We start from the raw sequence: 18,251 nt of genomic DNA, 5'->3' as shown, positions 1-18,251 counted from the left end.
CTCCCTCCGAGTCTTGCACCAGTTGAGCACTCAAAATGGTTGACATGAAAGCCTTAGATGATGCTATTCTTATTATTCCTGTATCAGTGCAATAAATTATTCTCCCAGATCAGAATCTGTCTGTCTCATCATTCCTTGAATTCCCACTCCCGTCAGCTTCGATTACGACTGCTCCAACATTGTGTGAATACTTTGACACTGACCCCCCCGCCTGAGGACACCTCATATCTCGATTATCTCTGCACGCAGCCGCTTCCCCGGCTTGCAGTTCTGCACCAGCTCCTAGAAGGGGTGCAACGTGCAAGATTAGATGGTAGCCGGTCTATTGTATATGCTCATGCCGACATCAATCAATCTTTTCCATTCTGGATTCTGACGTTTTGGCGCCAAGCGTATACTCTCCTTGACATCCAAAACAAATGGCGACAGGCAGAAGCCTTCCTTACCAAACGCCAATCCAATCCAGTGGCCTCTATCTTCCATCTTGCCTTGAGCAGGTTATCTTGGTCAGGCTCCACGAAAGGTTTCTGTGACTGGTCACCCATTCATGACCTTGCAGATTTCGCATCGCAGAAATGGCTGACCGATACAAATCTGAATATGATGTTGGACATTGTATATGGAGATAAGGATGTAGCATCGAAGCATACCTTCAAAACTGCATATTTTGTGCCGTTACTATTACTCGCACATGATGAGCGTGCCGAGAAAGATTATTTGACCTTGCAGGAGGCAAAACCTTTTCGCAGTGCCACCGAGCAGTTGTTCAAGGGACACTACAAAAGCCTTGGTATCCCTTGCCATATCCACGAGAACCATTGGACTGCAGTTCTGATCAATGCGGAGGACCAGAAAGTCCTCTATGGAGACTCATTTGGCGCAGCTATTCCAAATAACCTGAAGGCAGCCATTGATTGGTGGCTCTCGCACCATTCACCAACTCCCTTGACATGGGATGATCTACAGATTTCCTGCCAGGAGGATACGCACTCCTGTGGTGTCTTAGCTGTCAATGCCCTCGCTCATTTCGTCCAACCAACGAAGTTCCCTCTATTATCATCTTCTGACACAGATATTGCGCGTTTGCATTACGGAAATGCCATCATCGAGCATCATGTCATGTCATCACAATTGCCATCACTACCACCAACATCTGCGTCCACATCCATTACACCACTTTCATCTACTATACCATCACCACCAGTGTCTGCATCTGTGGTGTCTGTTCTGCCTACTATACTACCCCACGAGTCCATTGCACTGATATTCAAGCTCAAGAAGAAGCGAAGTCATGTGAGTTGCCAATCAACTTGATCTTCGGTCGAGTTTACTTACCCAAAAATAAAGGTGGACATGCTTGATGATGATTCCGACACCGCAGAACCTCAGTTCAGGGGGCAATTAGTAGATATTGAGCTGAAGAAGTGGAAAAATACCAATGGTAAAACAGTTGGCCGACCACGTACTAATGTGCTTGAAAAGGTGACAAGGCAGTGTCACAAGCTCGGCAAGCCAAAAAAGCAACGGTATCGATGTCTCGGGGAGAACTGCAGATACAGTTTAGCTGCCCCTGCCAACCGGAAATGTCTGTTGAAACACGCAGCTTCATGCCACCGGCTACCTGTTACCCTCCGTCGTGAAGTCACTGAGCTCCTAGCCAGCAAGAGCTTAGGAGCACAAATAGAGAAGCTGGAAGTGGCTAGAGGGGAGGACTTGCAAAGCACGAATCCATTGCTGGAGGCTTATCAGGATGCAGAGATGACTACGGCCAGTGTTGTTGGTGTTGTTGAACACTTGAAGTCAAGGCTCGAAGTGGAGTGTAGCAAGATGGGACGTGAATACCTCAAAGCACAGCTAGACCTTGCGATTGTCAAGCTCATATGCGCAGCTGCAATTCCCCCAACACTTGTCAACTATGTTGAATGGAAAGAGATCTTCCTGATTGCAAACAAAGCATACCATCCATCCAGTGGCACCCTAATTGCTGACAAACATATCCCTGGCGAAGCTGCTCGTGTTCGGATACTGAGCATCAAGTTCCTCAAGACACGATTCAACCTCACCATTTCATATGATGGCAGTACAACAAAGCGACCACAATCTGCATACACGGTCCATTTTACTGCTCCAGACGGCCGTAGCTTTCTCATCGAGGGCGAAGAATCATTGGACACCTCACACATGGGTGAGCACATTGCACACATGCTGCTCAATGCAATGGACCTGGTCGGCCGCTTCCGCTTTTCCAGGATAGCTTCTGACAACACTGGTAATACTCATGTTGCTTGACAGATTGTTTGTCAAGCTGTCAAGACACTGATTCCTATGTCGGATGCATGTCATCACCTCAACCTTGTTTGCAAGGACATCGCGAAGCTTCCAATGTTCAAAGATGTTTGTGATCTTTTATATTTAGTCCGATAACTGTTTTAACTGTGTCTTTTTAGATGATCTCTCAACTTCGTTCCCTCGTGACATACTTCCGCAAGTCGACCCGAGCATATGATGCACTCGAATGTGTAAGGCTACAAAAGGGGATAACTCAAGGAATCAAAGGAATTGGCAAAACATGCTTTGCCACTATCTGCGCTGCCGCTATCTCTGTTCAGCGCTGCCTCCCAGCATTGTGAGAACTTGTTGACACTGGATCAATCAAATTTCCAGGCAAGGTACGTGGTTTTCGCACCCCATCTATTATCAACTCATTGGTTACTACAGAAAGCAGACTTAGCAAGCATAATCAAGTCTGGAAGCCATCGTGGATTGAACTTCGAACTAGGCCTTGCCCATTTCATTGATGTTCAGGGCCCAATTTCAAAGGCTATTGTGTGTCTTGAGTTGACGCAGACAAATCTGGCCGATGTGTACAAATATTGGTTGGCCATTTGCGGATGCATCAAACAGATATTTGAGGATTTGTCGAGTGGTTTTAATGTTGAAGAGATGGGTCAAATTTATGCTATCGTCAATTCCCGCTTTCGTGAGCAGCTCAAAGATGGACCAGCTGACTGCTATCTTGCGGCTTTGTGCTTAGATCCACATATGTTTCACTCATTCTTCACCTTTGATCCTTATCTCACATGAGACAGGTTATGTTCGCAGTGCAATCCTATATAACCCGCTCTCTCTCAAAATCAAGGTCCCTCGCATTCCTTCAACAGTTGTGCCAGATATCCTCACATCACCAACTTACATCTGAGTTTTCAAGTACCCTCAAAATTGTCGTTGAAGCCGAGTTCAAATCCCAGCACAACCCCACTCTCAAAGGAAAAATGGCTGCTGATGTTCGTGAAGCTTTTGTGCGCCAGTTTGAGCGCTATGTAAAAGGACAGTACCCTTTCGATGTGATGGTGGATGCTGGTCAGGGCATCCTCTCATACTGGACTCACTTAATGAAGATACCTGAAGGTTACATACTCGTGGTGAGTTTCAGCCCATCCTGACTACTCGTAACTCAGGCTTTATCTCCAGTGTATCGCAGAAAAACTTTATTCAATCAAGCCCTCATCTATACCCGAGGAACAAACAATGTCAGTATTCACGAGGATGAATACAGCGGCCAGGAACCGTCAACATGTCCGGACACTGGTGGACATGACTCAGATTCGACAATGGCATATGTATGATCCAAAGGTCAGTGTCTTATTCAGTGGCCTGTATTGACAACTCACGTCTCTTAGAAAATGGTCAAAAGACGGCACCCAGACATTTCATTCAGCAATCTCGACTCCATCATTTCAACAGGGCCCAAAGAACCAGCTGCTCATCAAAGCCACGAGCCCACTGGCAGCTATCTATCTGTGGGCATAGATGAGGAGGAAGAAATTCTCAAAGACAAAAAGGACACATGGCTCGATGAGAAGCTAGCAGCCGAACCAGCGCAGGATTCAGCCTTCGACATCGAAGTAGATGCAAACATTTGTGCACCAATTGTCACCAAAGCATTGTCTGATGAATGCAAGGAAAGTCCTATCAACGGCCTGGGTGGTGATGCTACTGAGGATGATGCTGACCTAGAGGACTAGGACACTGAGTGGGGCGGAAAATTTTGGTAGTAGCTACAGTGAAAATCGTCATTTTTTGGTCATGTGACTGTTAATAACATGTTAATAACATGCTTGTAAATAACCCTATGCAGCTGCTTGCTTTTTAACACAGGTTAATAACAGCGGGTTGACTTATCGTCCATACCCTACTCCACATTCTGCAATGATTGGCGATTGGAGACCACTCATATCAATCAATTGCCACTTAAATGACCAATATACTTCAAACACAGCTTGATCTTGATTGCGGCACTGAAATGAAATCATCGCTCAAAGCCAAGTCACCGCATCAGTACCCAAGAACTGCCTGCCAACTGTTTTGGCAATGACAGTGGCCACTACCACTACTGCTACTAGTAGTAGTACTTACCACTAAATGCAGTCTTTTTTAGTTTGTGGTTGTCAGGGCCCTTTCTGTCATGTTGAGGGCAGGTAGCTTCGATATGGCAACGTTAAAAGGGAAACTGGACAGGTACATCAGGAAAATCCAAGATGACTTGAGGCATCTTTTTTTGACTTGCAGGGTCATAAAAGTCGCGAAAAGATCTTGAGTGCACAAGACACCAAAAGGCCACGCGTATTCTTAAAATCGTCTGACTTCGCCTTAACTCGCATTGCTCAAGACAAAAAAAAACTCGCTAAAAGGCAAATACCATCGGATTCAAATTATCCCAATTTTCAACCAAATAGTAACTCTAAAGCGTTGCAAGGTGTACCAAGACGCATTAAGCGGGAAAAAGACTGTATAAACTCGGGAGAAAATGATTAAAACAAGATCTAAAGAGAGCCAAGAATGGCTGCAAACGGCGCGTGAAAAATGGATATTAAGGTGATTCAATCTGAAAAAAGGCAATTAAAAGGATAACTGGCACAAGTGGAGCGCTGCTCACCAGATGTCCGCACGGTCATCCATCTTATCCGCTGAGTCAAGGCTGTTGTGATTGTTGAAGCCAGGTTTCTTCAAGTACTTGTAGGCCATGGACATTGTCAGCCGGTTTGATTCCACACCCTTCTTATTCGCCCCTTGAATGAATGAAGCAGTTTTCGGGCCCCACTTGGCAATCGAGAATGCATGCTCAGTGGCCATTTCCTTTCCGGTTACCTTGTTGAAAAACTTTGGTGTCTTTAAACGAGCCTTTCGTCTGGTAACAGGTGCCTTGGGATCATCAACAACAATGGTGTTGTCGGCGACAAGGGTGAAGGCGCGTTCGAGCTAGAATTAGATAAATCAGTGCAACAAACCACACCAATAAATTAACACACTGAGACTGTGTTAAGACTGTAGCTCAAGGGTAGACGGATCCGAAGGGCTTGGCCTCAGCTCGTGCGCTGTGCCCCTTACCCGAGTACGTGCCCTTAATTTCAGAATGAAGTCCAGATGGAACCCGACAAAGTCCGAAGGACTTCCGGAGGCTGGCTACTCTAGTAGAGTGCTAGAGGACTTCTGGATGAGTGCGAGAAACTTCTGGAGGAGTATAGGAAACTCTGGAGGAGTTTCATCCACTGTATCAGATCCGAAGGTAAGACTTCCAAAGTAAGTTCCCTAGATAGAAACACATAGAGGATAGGCTGCAAGGGACAGAGTCCAAAGCAGGATAGGATAGGAGGAGTGGTCCGAAGGACAGGACGTCCAGAGGTCCAAAGGTAACGGCGTCTGAAGGGTACGTTGTCCGAAGGTTACGACATCCGAAGGTTACGACGTCCGAAGGTTACGACATCCGAAGGTCTGAAGGTTTATGAGGACCAGAGGAGCGGACAGGATTAGGACAGGAGGGGAAAGGCTACTACGGACAAGGTCCGGAGTAGAAACAAACAGAGGTAGACTACACTATGGTAGAGTCGGATAGACGGGATTTAGACAGAAGTCTCAGAAAGACAGGAAGTGCTGGAAAGGCAAAACTTCGGTCTAGGGAATCAATCCCTAGACTTCAGAACAGAGACATAGGGGACAAATCCGAAGGTCCAGATTTCCGGCCTAGGGAATCCATCCCTAGGCCTTGATGGAAAGGCAGAACTCAGATGGACTGAAGTCTGAGACAAGAATGAGTGACATCTAAGATGCGAGAGAGCAAGTCTATGTCAAGACAGAGCAAAGTCTAAGATGATATTCCAACTAAGGAAACTTTACAGGAGTTGTACAGAGGTTTATATACTGGACGGGATCCGAGAGGATCGGTAAGCTGAACACAAATGCTATGTACAAGCATGTGGAAACATATTAGTAAGTATGAATGGAACATAAGTAAATGAACCCGGATATGAACAGAGTACAAGGATCAATAAGCAAGACGGAAACAGAGATAACTGAAGTCCGGAGTCAAGGGGATTACCATAAGGAGATAGACGCTGATTTAAGGTTTGGGCCTCGGATATGAGTACAGGTTGGATCCGGAGGTCTAGAGATATCGGATGAAGCGTCTGGATATCGGATGAGCGGATCCGGAGATCTAGGTGAATACGAGACTAGGATATGGATCATGGATATAGACCAATAGTCTAGGGAAGGTAGAGTCCGAGATGGAATGAGCTCGGATCCGATAGGACTAAGGGTGGATGAAGCAGGCTTAACTGCGGAGGTCTGAAGGTATTAATATATGGATGTACGAAGGTGTACGGATCCAAACCGATAGTGGACTGGAGGACTGAAGGCATGGATAAGGGTATGGAGGTCCGGATGTGCATCCGGAAGGCGTGGGAACATCATCGGACGAAGGTCTGGAATACGGGATATGACAGACTGCACACAATCCAAGGGCGCCGGTGATGCCACTGTCTGCTAGAGTATTGGTATCAAGTGCGGGAACATCAGCATGCCCAATAATCCGGGCAAGATGTGCAGTAGTGAGCAGCTCTTGCACAAAAGCAGAGCGGAAGGTTTCAGCCTTGTCGATATTCTCAGGATCAGGGTACAGAAACGCAAATTCAGCGAGGAAGAGTTTTGCGAGTGTTTGTGGAGAGGTGTCTCTGTTTGAGTTTAGAAAATCAACCACCATAGCAAGCGCAGTCGATCCAAAGTTGCTGCGCCATTCACTAACACGCTGAGTGACCTGAAAATAAAATGATTAGAACACCATCAATTAAATGGAAGATGAACTTACTACACCGAAAACTGAACCAGATGTTACAACCTTGTATTGAATGTTTGGGAAGACAACCTTGAAAATTTCCTGACATGCATGAAGAAGTTTCACATCAGTAATTGTCCAAAGTTCATCCTGAGCACCGAGCCAGAGAAAGACCGTTGGTAAAAACTGCCTGGCCCATTTTCCATCTTCGTGGCAACCTGGAGGAAGATCGGTGTTCAGGTATGTTGAACACACCTTTGACACTAGTTCCACCCAATTGCCATCCCCCTTAGGCCCAGCACTGGCGGTGGATGCTGGGTGTTCAGACTTCATGTGTATTGTCTTTGCTTTCTTTGAGGGGGGAACTTTGTTGTCACAGCGAGACACAGTACCAACGGATGTCTGGAGTGAAATTAGTAGTGAAGGTGCAAGACAGGGAAAAAAATACCGCAGCTGTAGTACGTGAAACTTTCACGGTGTTAGCTTGCTGCATCTTGACTGCAATAGGCTTCTTCACCACATCCTCTATTTCATCAACCTGCATGGCTTCCTCATCATCAGAAGCTGGTTCATACACGATATCATCAATCTCCTCTTGCGGACTCAAGAGATCGTCCTCTTCGGAAATGCCTTGAGTTATGTCCACGAATTGTTTTCTCTTCCTTGCAGAATTAACTTGAGATTGTCATTGAGCAAGAGGTGGCGGCATGAGGTCTGGATCAGTGTCATGGGAAGTAATTTCAACGGTGGACTTGGGCAAAAAATCAGTACAAACAAATGAATAAAATCAACTGATGGTCACCGTTCTGCCAGCGCTTGCTACTTTGCCACAATTATGCAATGCAACAGCACGCTCAAATGAATCATCAAGATCCTCGTCTCCAAATCCTCCAACAAGCTCATCCAAGTGTGACTTCAGGCATCTTGGGCAAATCTTTGGAGCTAGGCAGTTGAGGCTCACAAGAATGTGAGCTTAGAGAAGTACCGGTGTCCTCTTACTTAAGGGTCTTATATACAACACGTATATAGTGACAGCACAACTATATAGGATAAGACTTCTTGCCAGTCCTTAAGTACATGGTCTACGACTTTTCTAGTTTTCATGGTAGATAACGTGTGAGTTCTTGGGAGGGTTTACTTAAAAATGTCCCCTTCTTGCTTTCTCTCTGTAGGTTTGCTTTGAGGTCTTTTGTCAATAAAATAGGTTTATTTCACCCTATGAAAGTTTGCCTCAATGTGAAGTAGTTCTCTTAGTTTGATTCTCCCTTCCTATGAAAGAGAGAGGTTATTTGTATGTGTGAAGTTTAGTCTAAGTTTAGTAGGTTAGTTTGTTATATAGTCAACCCCTGTAAGGTAGTATATAACTCAGATAGATGTTTCTTAGTCTTACTTCAAGGCACTAGATTTGCCTGCACTTTATTTCTTAGGTAATCTCACTTGATTTGAGAACAGGGTTTTAAAGTGGGAAGCTTAGATTGACAGTGGCAAAATGGGCTCCTTTTATACCTTTTTGGAGGCCATCTTACTAAGCATGATTCAGCACATGGATTGGTAAGAACATTCTTACAAATCAATCCTTTTAGTGTGTTGAGTCAGCTTGTTTACTAACTAGCTTATTAATACAATGTAATATTACAAAGAAAGATGAATAAAAGACATGAGTCATCCCAAGGATTGGTAAGAACATGCTTACAAACCAATCTTTTGAGTGAGCTGAATCAGCCTTCTTACTAAGTAGCTTATAAATACACTTGCAAGTCTTACAAAGCATGACAAATCATGACAAAAACATGATGAGTCAAGTTGAATCCTTACAAATCAGATTATTAACCAGTCACATGACAAGCTTACAAACATGCTTTGTGGCTGGAGAGGAAGTTTGATGGATAAATATGCCTAGAAAAATGGAAACAGATAGAATCTCATGGAACAAAATAGAAATACATGGAAAAAATGGAAGTGAAGTTTTGAAAGTGAAAATACTAGCTAATAACTAAGGGAAAAATGATGGGGTAACTTGGTGATAGGATACATTCTGGTGTATTATACCTCCCTTATTACTCCTGCTATTTATATGTCATGGTATGAGTCACATACCATGCATGACACCAGTTGAGTCATGCAATATCTGAGACTTTGAAAATATGGTAGATGGAGGAACTTGACTTGCGCTAGTGAGTGAATTGCTTGTGGTTTTTGGCTCATAGTAGACATCCTTTCTCCAGTTCTGAACGCGGCCACCCAAAGTTGACTTGGCCCTTGATTTCAAAGTCAGATTGCCAAAGAATAGTGTAGATTCAGAGAGAATGAACATGGTGGTTGAGGAATGCGCAACTCACGGTAAGGAGTTGCCTTTCTCATTCACACGTGGCTGATCACGACTATCAGCCTTTGCAGCGGATAAGTTCTTGCGAGCTTTGACTATGGCAGTGCTTAGCGACTGTGCGTTCTTCCCTCCTTTCTTTTTCCTCCCATCGTCACCTGAATCATTGTCCCCTGCCAGGAAATCTTTGTCAGCATCCTCCCTTGCCGGTTGTGCCCTCGTAGTGATGCCGCCAACAATGGTAGGTTCGTCGTCATTGCTTGCACTGGCAGTACCCTCGCTGCTTCTTAGGTAAAGGACGTGGCCTGACAGCCTTGGGCTTTGTCGTTGTTGCCTGGGCTTCTTCCATGCTGGCCTGCAGTTCTGCAAGCCGGTTAAGCCCCGCCACAGCCAGTGCTTCCTTGGCTTCTTGAGCGGCTTTGAGGCGCTTCTCATCAGCTGCCTTTGCTTTGGGCATCTGGCGCTTCTGTTGGGCATCTAGCACAATTTGACCAGGGTGAGCAGTTGCATTTTTGGCGCGGGTGCGGCGGATTGGCTCAATCATTTGAGACATTAGTACCAGCAAATCCAAGACTCGGAGGGATGGAAATTTGAGTTGGTTGAGAGCAAGGTTTTTCAAATGATCCGAAATGAATTTGTATGTCCTCTCCCAACATGCCAAACAAACACTATTGAATTTAGGCTTGCACTACACTTACTAGTATCCACAATGCAGAGGGCCTTGCTTTGGCCCTTGGCACTTCTGCTTGCCTTTATCTTCCTCAGCATGCCAGAAATTGTCCCTCGCACTCAGGTTACTCAGCGAGACTTCAGCGCATTCCAAGTCCCTTGCGGCAATGTGGGCTGCAAACGTTTCTTTAAGACTACTGCCGGTTGCATGAAGCATATTCTTTCTGCCCACCCTATTGTATCTCCTCCAGCCTCTCCAGAACCACACATAAGCCACCCCAACGACATCGCCGACAATCCTTTTCAGGACAGCGAGCTTCTAGGTCAGCCAAATGGTGATGGTGATGAGGCATCACGAGCTTCTCCTCCTCCTAACGTACACACAGAATTCTTTGGACCTGGAACCTCACTCTATCGCAACTACCATACATCGTTGGATGGTTCGTTTTTGCATTTGTCCTTCTGTTCAGACTCTAATTACGAGTTTTAAGGTCGGCCTTGTGATAAACATGGCCATTTTTCTCCCCGAGGGTACACCACCTCTACCTCCTGAGCCCAAATCACTAAATGATTGGACACTGTTTCAAAACCGCGCAGAATTCAAAACCGCGGAGTTTTTCTACATAAAAAATCAGATGCCAGCAGGACAAATTTACCATCTTCTCGACCTGTGGGTTCACCCTTCTCTCGGCCCTGGATTACCAGAACTCCCCATTTTTCATCCTCTCCCTTTTCTTAGTGCAAGACTCCCCATTTTTCATACCCTCCCTTCTCGGCCCTGGATTACCAAAACTCCCCATTTCATACCCTCCCTTTTCTCGGCCCTGGATCACCAGAACTCGCCATTCTTCACACCCTCCCTTTTCTTGGCCCTGGATTACCAAATTCACCATTTCTTACCCTCCCTTTTCTCAGTCCTGGATTACCAAAACTCCCTGTTTCATACCCTCCCTTCTCTCGGCCCTGGATTACCAAAACTCCCCATTTTTCATCTCCTCCCTTTTCTTAGCGCGAGACTCACTGTTCTTCATACCCTCCCTTTTCTCGGCCCTGGATTACCAAAATTCACCATTTCTTACCCTCCCTTTTCTCAGCCCTGGATTACCAAAATTCCCCATTTTTCTTCTCCTCCCTTTTCTTAGCGCGAGACTCACCGTTCTTCATCTCCTTCACTCTAAGTTATTTAAATTCGGCATTCTTAAACATAACTAACTATACTCATTACAGGATATCATTGCTGGAGACCCAGAAACAATTGGCTCCACCTTCGTGCCCATCATCCTCAGAAGTGACAAGACGACGGTTTCTGTTGCAACGGGGAACAATGAGTACTACCCACTTTATCTTTTGATCGGAAATGTTCATAACAACGTCCGCCGCGCACATCGAGATGCGCTTGTGGTAATCGGCTTCCTTGCAATGCCCAAAAGTACGTCCATATCTTTTGAGCAATCCGACACTTGAGTATTAATTTCAACTGTATAGCTACAAAGAAACACGCAGATGACCCAAAGTTTCGCAAATTCTGTCGCCAATTATTCCATTCATCGCTGTCTAGGATACTCGCATCACTTCAGCCTGGGATGTCAAAACCTGATATCGCGAAGTTTAGAGATGGTCATTTTTGGCGCGTAATTTATGGACTGGGGCCATACATTGCCGATTATGAGGAGCAAGTTCTCCTTGCATGCATAGTCCGCTTCTGGTGTCCAAGGTGACAAAATATTTGTATTATCTCATTAGCATTAAGACTAATTCTCTTTTAGATGCTGCTCTCATCGTGATAATCTCGATGCTACCTCAGTCCTTCGGTGCCGTGAATACCATGAAGCCTTGTTTGAAGTGGGTACTTATGGAGAACTGTGGACAGAGTTTGGGATAGTCGCTGATTTAATTGTAAGTCTACATGTTCGCCCTGAGACCTAGAGTCAGGTTGATATTTCCATCATTCAGCCTTTCACAAACAACTTCCCACGCGCCGACATTCACGAAACAATGGCCCCAGACATCCTACATCAAGTTATCAAAGGCGCGTTTAAGGACCATCTCGTGGATTGGGTGGAGAAATACCTTGTGCTTACTCATGGGAGGACTGAAGCGGACCGTATCTTAGATGATATTGATCACAGGTATGAATCTAACATCCTTTTACTAACTTATTGACTAAATTCTCACTCAGGATTGTGGCCGTTGCCTCATTTTCTGGTCTGCGCCGCTTTCTGCAAGGACGCGGCTTCAAGCAATGGATGGGGGATGACTCCAAAGCCCTCATGAAGGTGAATTCGTTCCTCTTACCAACGACTTTTACTGATAAACTTAGGTGTACATTCCCGCAATCGAGGGTCACGTACCGACAGAGGTTGTTCGCACATTCCGTGCATTGCTAGAGTTCTGCTACCTTGTACGTCAAAACACCATCACAGAGCGCACCCTGGATGAAATTCAAGATGCCGTCTCTCGTTTCCATCAATATCGTGAGGTTTTCAAGACTTCCGGTGTCATTCCAATGTTTTCACTGCCACGACAACACTCTCTTATGCACTACGCACATGTTATCCGGCTCTTTGGCGCCCCCAATGGACTTTGCTCATCAATCACTGAGAGCAAACACATCAAGGCTGTGAAGGAACCATGGAGGCGGTCAAGTAAATACAAAGCACTTGGTCAGATGCTGGTCACAAACCAGTATCTTAGTCAACTTGCCGCTGCGCGTGTTGATTTTGAAAGCCATGGAATGTTGAAGGGTACCTGCCTTTCAGCCGAACTCGAGGCTCTCGGTGCGTAGTTACTATTTTCTCTCAAATTTATCTAGTACTAATGCATGCTTAGGTATGTTAGACAATCCTGATGTCCCTAATGATGAAGACCCCAATGACCCCCCACCAAACCAAGCAAGTAATCTTGAGGACGGCGATGACTTAATGATTGACCATGGCCCAACTGTTCTACAAGCACACACTCGACTTGCTCGAACAGTTCGTAAGTGTCATTTGTAGCTATATTTATGGACTACAAGTTTAATGCAGCATCATGCACAGAAACGAAGCGTGCCCGCAGTGTATTGGCTCTCGCTGATGAATTGCACCTTCCATCTCTCCCTGCCTTAATCCGCCGCTTTCTTTATGAGCAAACACGCCCAGACAACACACTCGACGCATTGTCCTCTTACTTAAGGGTCTTATGTACGCCGCTTATATAGTGACAACACAACTATATAGGATAAGACTTATTGCCAGTCCTTAAGTACACGGTCTACGACTTTTCTAGTTTTTGTGGTAGATAACGTGTGAGTTCTTGGGAGGATTTATTTCAATATACCTTCTTTCCTTGTTCCTGGTTAGTTTAAAACAATTTGATTCTGTATACTGAGTCTACGGTATGATTTGTGTCTGAGAGTTAGCGTGCTTGTGTAGCGTGTAGCGTGAAATGTGTAGTGTGAATCGTGTCTCCCTTCCTGTAAAAGAGAGAGGAAAATAGTATGGGTTAAACTTAGTTAGAATAGCTGATAGATTATATAATCAACCCCTGTAAGGTAGTATATAATTGAATAAATGTTTCTTAGTCTTACCTTGAGGCTAATGAATTGCCTGTACTTAGGTTCTTACTTAATCTCACACTGTTTGAGATGAGTGAAGGTGGGAAGTGCTCCATTTATTACATGGCAAAATTGGGCTCCTTATATACCTTTTGGAGGCCCTGATTACAAAGCATGAATCATCACATGGATTGGTAAGAATGTGCTTACTAACAATGCCATTTGGTGTGTTGAGTCAGCTTGTTTACTAATTTACATTATAAATACAGTGTAGTTTACAAAGCATGACGAATCATGGCATGAGTCATCGCATGGATTGGTAAGGATGTGCTTACTAACAATGCCATTTGGTGTGCTGAATCAGCCTTCTTACTAAGTAGCTTATAAATACAGTTAGAAATCTTACAAAGCATGACAAATCATGACAAAACATGCTGAGTCAAGCTCAATCTTTACAAATCATGATATCTACCAGTCACATGACATGCTTACAAACATGCTTGGTGGCTGAAAAGAAAGTCTGTTGGCTGAATATGCCTGAGGAAAATAGAAAGAGATGGAATGTCATAGAACAAAATAGAAATACATGGAAAAATGGAAGTGAAGATTGAAAGTGAAAATACTAGCTAATAACTAAGGGGAAAATGATGGGGTAACTTGGTGATAGGATACAGTAGGGTCTATTATACCTTCCTTATCACACCTCTTGTGTATCTGTCATGGTATGAGTTGCATACCATGCATGACAGCGTATGACGTCCCTCTTGCTGCCTGCCCCAGGTATGAAGGAAAGGTATCAGTCTTCAACTCCGCGTGCTCAAGATTCCACGCACCAAGTGACCTTTCCGGGATCGGTGGCATGCGAGTAGAACATATCCGTTCCTGCCCTATGTGGCGGAACGAGTTTTCTTGTCATGATTGCGTTTTTGTTAATACAGGATCAGACACTGAAGGAATCCGAGGGCTCGATGTTGCAAGGGTTCGGGCATTTTTTTCATTCAATTATGCAGGAACAGTGTACCCATGTGCCATTGTGTGCTGGTTCGATGTCATTGGGGGCTCGCCTGACCCAGAGACGGGAATGTGGGTGGTTCGCCCAGCCTACTATGCCAACCATGCGCCTACACACACTATCATACATGCGGTGTAGAGACTCGCATTTCTGCAGGCACATACATATGGGCACATTTTGCGCCTTTTCACAACTCATGACAATTGGCCTTCAATGCACGACTCGCACCATCAGCTATATTTGACTTCTATCATGTCCCTAGTCGTTTTACACATAACGCGCAGCTTTCCCGCAAAATGCGCCATAGGCGCGGCACTTTCCTGCACAACGCGCAGCATTCCCACACATGCACCTTGCGCGCTTTCTCGCGCTTAAGCGCCCTGCATCACCTATCATCCAGGAACGTCCCTCTATGTCCACCCACCTCATTGGTACGTCATATGCCTTGCCTCGTGGTTTGTAACAAGCATTGCAGCGTTATTACATGTCATTACATATTCATAGCGCTTATTGCTCCTATCCCTTCCGCTTCCGATGTGATTTCCATAGTATAAAGTTGCTGACTTACTACTCCATCATTATTACTCCTCTTTGCTGTACTTCCCTCGCTATTGGGTTTTACTTTAAAGTAGTAGTCACCACTTGGGCGCACTTTGTGTTTCCAATGGTTATCGTTATCCGCCTATACTAGACCTTTATCCGCGCTCGTTATAACACTCACTCTGCGTTTGCACTCGCTTTGCACATCCGCTTCCTTATCCGTTTCCTTATCTGGTATTTTCCGCACAATGCGCGCCTTAGCGCTCACGTTCCCACGCTCGCGCTTACCTTAGTGCGCTCTCTCGCGCTTCGCGCTCACTTCGCTTTTCTTCTTGCGCTTTTGCGCATCTATCGCACTTCAAGGGTCTTTCTTTCATCTGGTTCTGTGTTCAGTAGCAGTCCCCTTTAGGGTCGAACGTTCTTGCATTCTGCGAGTATAGCAGCTAGGCAGAGCCAAGACTCACTTATACTGGTTGAGCATTTTAGATATTTCATATCAGCCCAGCCAGGTTGAGATCGCCTCAGCAGACACCATCTACTGTGCCGCTCACCTCATCCCTATCTACAGCAACCAATTCCTTCCTCTCGACATCACGTTGCACGTGTCCTATGATGCTTTTCGAGCTTATTATGTTAACAAGTATGTTGATCATCACACATTTGAAATTGCATCATAATCTTTTAATTTTCATGTTTGAACTCTCATTATACAACTAGTAATTTTACCTTGGTAGCAGTTGTAACAGCTTGAATCTGATTATTCTCCTTAAATCTATGTATCGTGTTTTTGCTCTTTTCGCACCTTGAAAGAACTTTGACTTTGTGCACCTTATCCCACCTTTGCGGCAAAATGCAACTTTGGTTCGAAGTCCAAAGCTGATTAATCAGCTGAAAGCCAAATAAGGACTTCATGATTTTACTGATGTAGGCACTCACCAGCATACATCATGATCCGATGGTCTCATATATCTCAACTGGGCTGTGCAGGTTGTAAGTTAAATATAAATCGAAATCATTCGAACAGTTTTTAGAAATGTGATAAGCTTGTTCGTCACTCTGTAGCTTTCCCTCACTGTGCAGTGTATACTTGTACTAGAGGCTGGCCCTCAAAATGTTCTTCTCCCTGTCTTCTGAGCTGGTCTCGTCCATTTCTTTTAGCAAGCGCCACCACCATCCAGGATGCTGGCCTACGACATATTTCGGAGCACCTTCGTGGTACGTGACACAAAAACACTATCCATCAGCGAATTTTTGGAACACCCTGACTAGTAAGTCAATTCATGTCTTCAATGTGTATCAACTACATAATGCATCTCAGTCATCAGATCGCGTCTTTCTTTCTAGGTTGGGTTTTTATTTGCAGTCTACTATGCATCGTCACCTCACCAGTGATGTGTCACCTGTATCAAATGTGTTACAATGCCTTTGATGAGCGAAGGGGTCTGTGGCTAGACATCAACTTTTGCAATGAATATGGCACTCTTTGGAGCAATTCGGAAAAGCCTCCCATGGGTGCGCTTTTCTGGGGTGATTGAAATTCCAGCATAAAATCATTGGAAGAAGAAAACTCTGCTCTTGTCTTGCTGCTTTCTTTCTGTTTCGCTTTTGCGAGTGCGGCCCACTTTTCGTCCTTGCTGTCATTCAATTCCAATAGTGGAGCTTCTGCTTGCAGTGAGTCACAGGGCCATCATCATAGTAACACATATCTCATTCTGCAGCATTTCTTGTTGCATTGGGAGGCATTTCTACCGCTTGTGCTCGTTTTATGGGTTTGATCATCTTACATTTTGATCTACGAAAATTGGAGCTATGGCGGTGGGAAATATATCTGGCTTGGTCTTGGCTTTTCATTGCTGGAGGTGAGTGCATCCCGGTCCAACACGTAGGCCTGACTGGCACATGTAAGGTTTCGTGGTTGCAACATGCGTTATGAGTGCAGGAACAGTCGCGTGCATGGTCTCGCTCTTGTTTGCAAAGATTTCTTTGGACTCATCATAGCTGCAGATATGTACCACAGCTCGACATGTACTTGTGCTACAGGACAAGGTCAGTGATAGGTGCTGCTCATGACATCTCTGTCTAATGTTATGATGAAGCTACCTTCCTACAGCTTTGACCATGTCCGTGATGTTCGTGACCCTAGAACTCTATATCATTGGGAGACTATTGTCCTTTATTGCTCCGCCATTCCTCGAGTTCAAGCATAGGATTGGAGCGGTGACGGATACAAGGGTGCTTCATGCACTATCGCTCTTGCTCTTTGACATTTTGAATCTGGTACCCGGAGTGAAGGCGATAGGTATCATTGGTGAATTCGTTCCATTCAGTATAGGGGCTCTCATTGTGCTAGGTATGTGTTTCCGAGATGAGCTGTTGCCCGTTGTCATGCATGGTATGGGTACCATACCATGACATACGTAGACAAGAAGTAATCACAGGAAGAGTATACTAAGGTATACTTCATTGTATTACAGGCTTGGTTTCATTTATGACAGATTTACTTGTACTTATATTTTCAGATTGTTAGTTTCCTTCTCTTTCTTTTTCTAAGGCTTATTCAGCCATCAATTTACTCAGTGAGCCACAAATATGTTACTTAGTGTGTCATGTGACTGGCAATATGCTAATTTGTAAGGATCCTTCATGATTTGTCATGCAGGTTCCATTTGTTTCTGTCTGTTTCCATTTCTTTCAGACACAGATCCTTCAGTGAGCCATCAGACATGTTTGTAAGCATGTCATGTGACTGGCAATAGGCTGATTTGTAAGGATTTGTCATGATTTGTCAGGCTTTGTCATGCTTTGTCATGATTTATCATGCTTTGTAATAGTATTTACTATTTATGTATATTAGATTGATAAGCAGCTGATTCAGCACTGCCAAATGGCATGGTTAGTAAGCCAGTGACTTACTAATGCTGTGATGAGTCATGCTTAGTAAGGGGGGCCCCAAAAAGGTATAAAAGGAGCCCATCTTGCACCTACTAAATATAACTTCCCACTTTCCACTCTTCTCTCAAACCGTGTGAGACCCAGTAAGATTCTGAAAGTGCAGGCCAAA

At 44.8% G+C, this 18,251-nt stretch overlaps 4 protein-coding genes across 4 annotated transcripts; 3 read left to right on the top strand and 1 right to left on the bottom strand.

The window, feature by feature from the left end:
* Positions 1-35: 35 nt before the first annotated feature.
* DFJ58DRAFT_862503 (uncharacterized protein) lies at positions 36-4,031 on the top strand (the record flags this gene model as incomplete). Its single annotated transcript, XM_041394073.1, has 14 exons — positions 36-80; positions 109-1,293; positions 1,348-2,185; positions 2,306-2,394; positions 2,448-2,519; positions 2,548-2,626; positions 2,665-2,669; positions 2,719-2,826; positions 2,848-2,980; positions 3,090-3,139; positions 3,162-3,422; positions 3,472-3,530; positions 3,564-3,633; positions 3,681-4,031. The coding sequence occupies 14 exons, from the start codon at positions 36-38 to the stop codon at positions 4,023-4,025; spliced, it is 3,339 nt and encodes a 1,112-aa protein (XP_041247775.1). The 3' UTR covers positions 4,026-4,031.
* A 901-nt stretch (positions 4,032-4,932) lies between these two features.
* DFJ58DRAFT_724072 (uncharacterized protein) lies at positions 4,933-9,987 on the bottom strand (the record flags this gene model as incomplete). Its single annotated transcript, XM_041385087.1, has 7 exons — positions 4,933-5,259; positions 6,671-7,093; positions 7,145-7,513; positions 7,560-7,786; positions 9,209-9,369; positions 9,451-9,710; positions 9,745-9,987. 7 exons carry the CDS (start codon positions 9,985-9,987, stop codon positions 4,933-4,935), a joined length of 2,010 nt encoding a protein of 669 aa, XP_041247774.1.
* Positions 9,988-10,200: 213 nt separating this feature from the next.
* DFJ58DRAFT_714545 (uncharacterized protein) lies at positions 10,201-15,867 on the top strand (the record flags this gene model as incomplete). Its single annotated transcript, XM_041384036.1, has 12 exons — positions 10,201-10,212; positions 10,634-10,777; positions 11,331-11,532; positions 11,589-11,817; positions 11,870-11,999; positions 12,057-12,232; positions 12,283-12,379; positions 12,424-12,880; positions 12,933-13,082; positions 13,130-13,285; positions 14,388-14,782; positions 15,700-15,867. The coding sequence occupies 12 exons, from the start codon at positions 10,201-10,203 to the stop codon at positions 15,865-15,867; spliced, it is 2,316 nt and encodes a 771-aa protein (XP_041247773.1).
* Positions 15,868-16,301: 434 nt separating this feature from the next.
* Positions 16,302-18,153, top strand: DFJ58DRAFT_838359 (uncharacterized protein; the record flags this gene model as incomplete). The annotated part of the gene is made up of 10 exons (XM_041392451.1): positions 16,302-16,405; positions 16,435-16,458; positions 16,554-16,702; positions 16,909-17,049; positions 17,189-17,236; positions 17,301-17,540; positions 17,710-17,712; positions 17,886-17,899; positions 18,045-18,082; positions 18,129-18,153. 10 exons carry the CDS (start codon positions 16,302-16,304, stop codon positions 18,151-18,153), a joined length of 786 nt encoding a protein of 261 aa, XP_041247772.1.
* Positions 18,154-18,251: the final 98 nt, after the last annotated feature.

The sequence above is a fragment of the Suillus subalutaceus genome (assembly GCF_016647625.1).
Source record: "Suillus subalutaceus strain FC151 chromosome Unknown DFJ58scaffold_17, whole genome shotgun sequence".
Taxonomy (NCBI): domain Eukaryota; kingdom Fungi; phylum Basidiomycota; class Agaricomycetes; order Boletales; family Suillaceae; genus Suillus; species Suillus subalutaceus.
The sequence above is the reverse complement of the archived record's forward strand: the minus strand, read 5'-3'. Positions and strand labels throughout refer to the sequence as shown.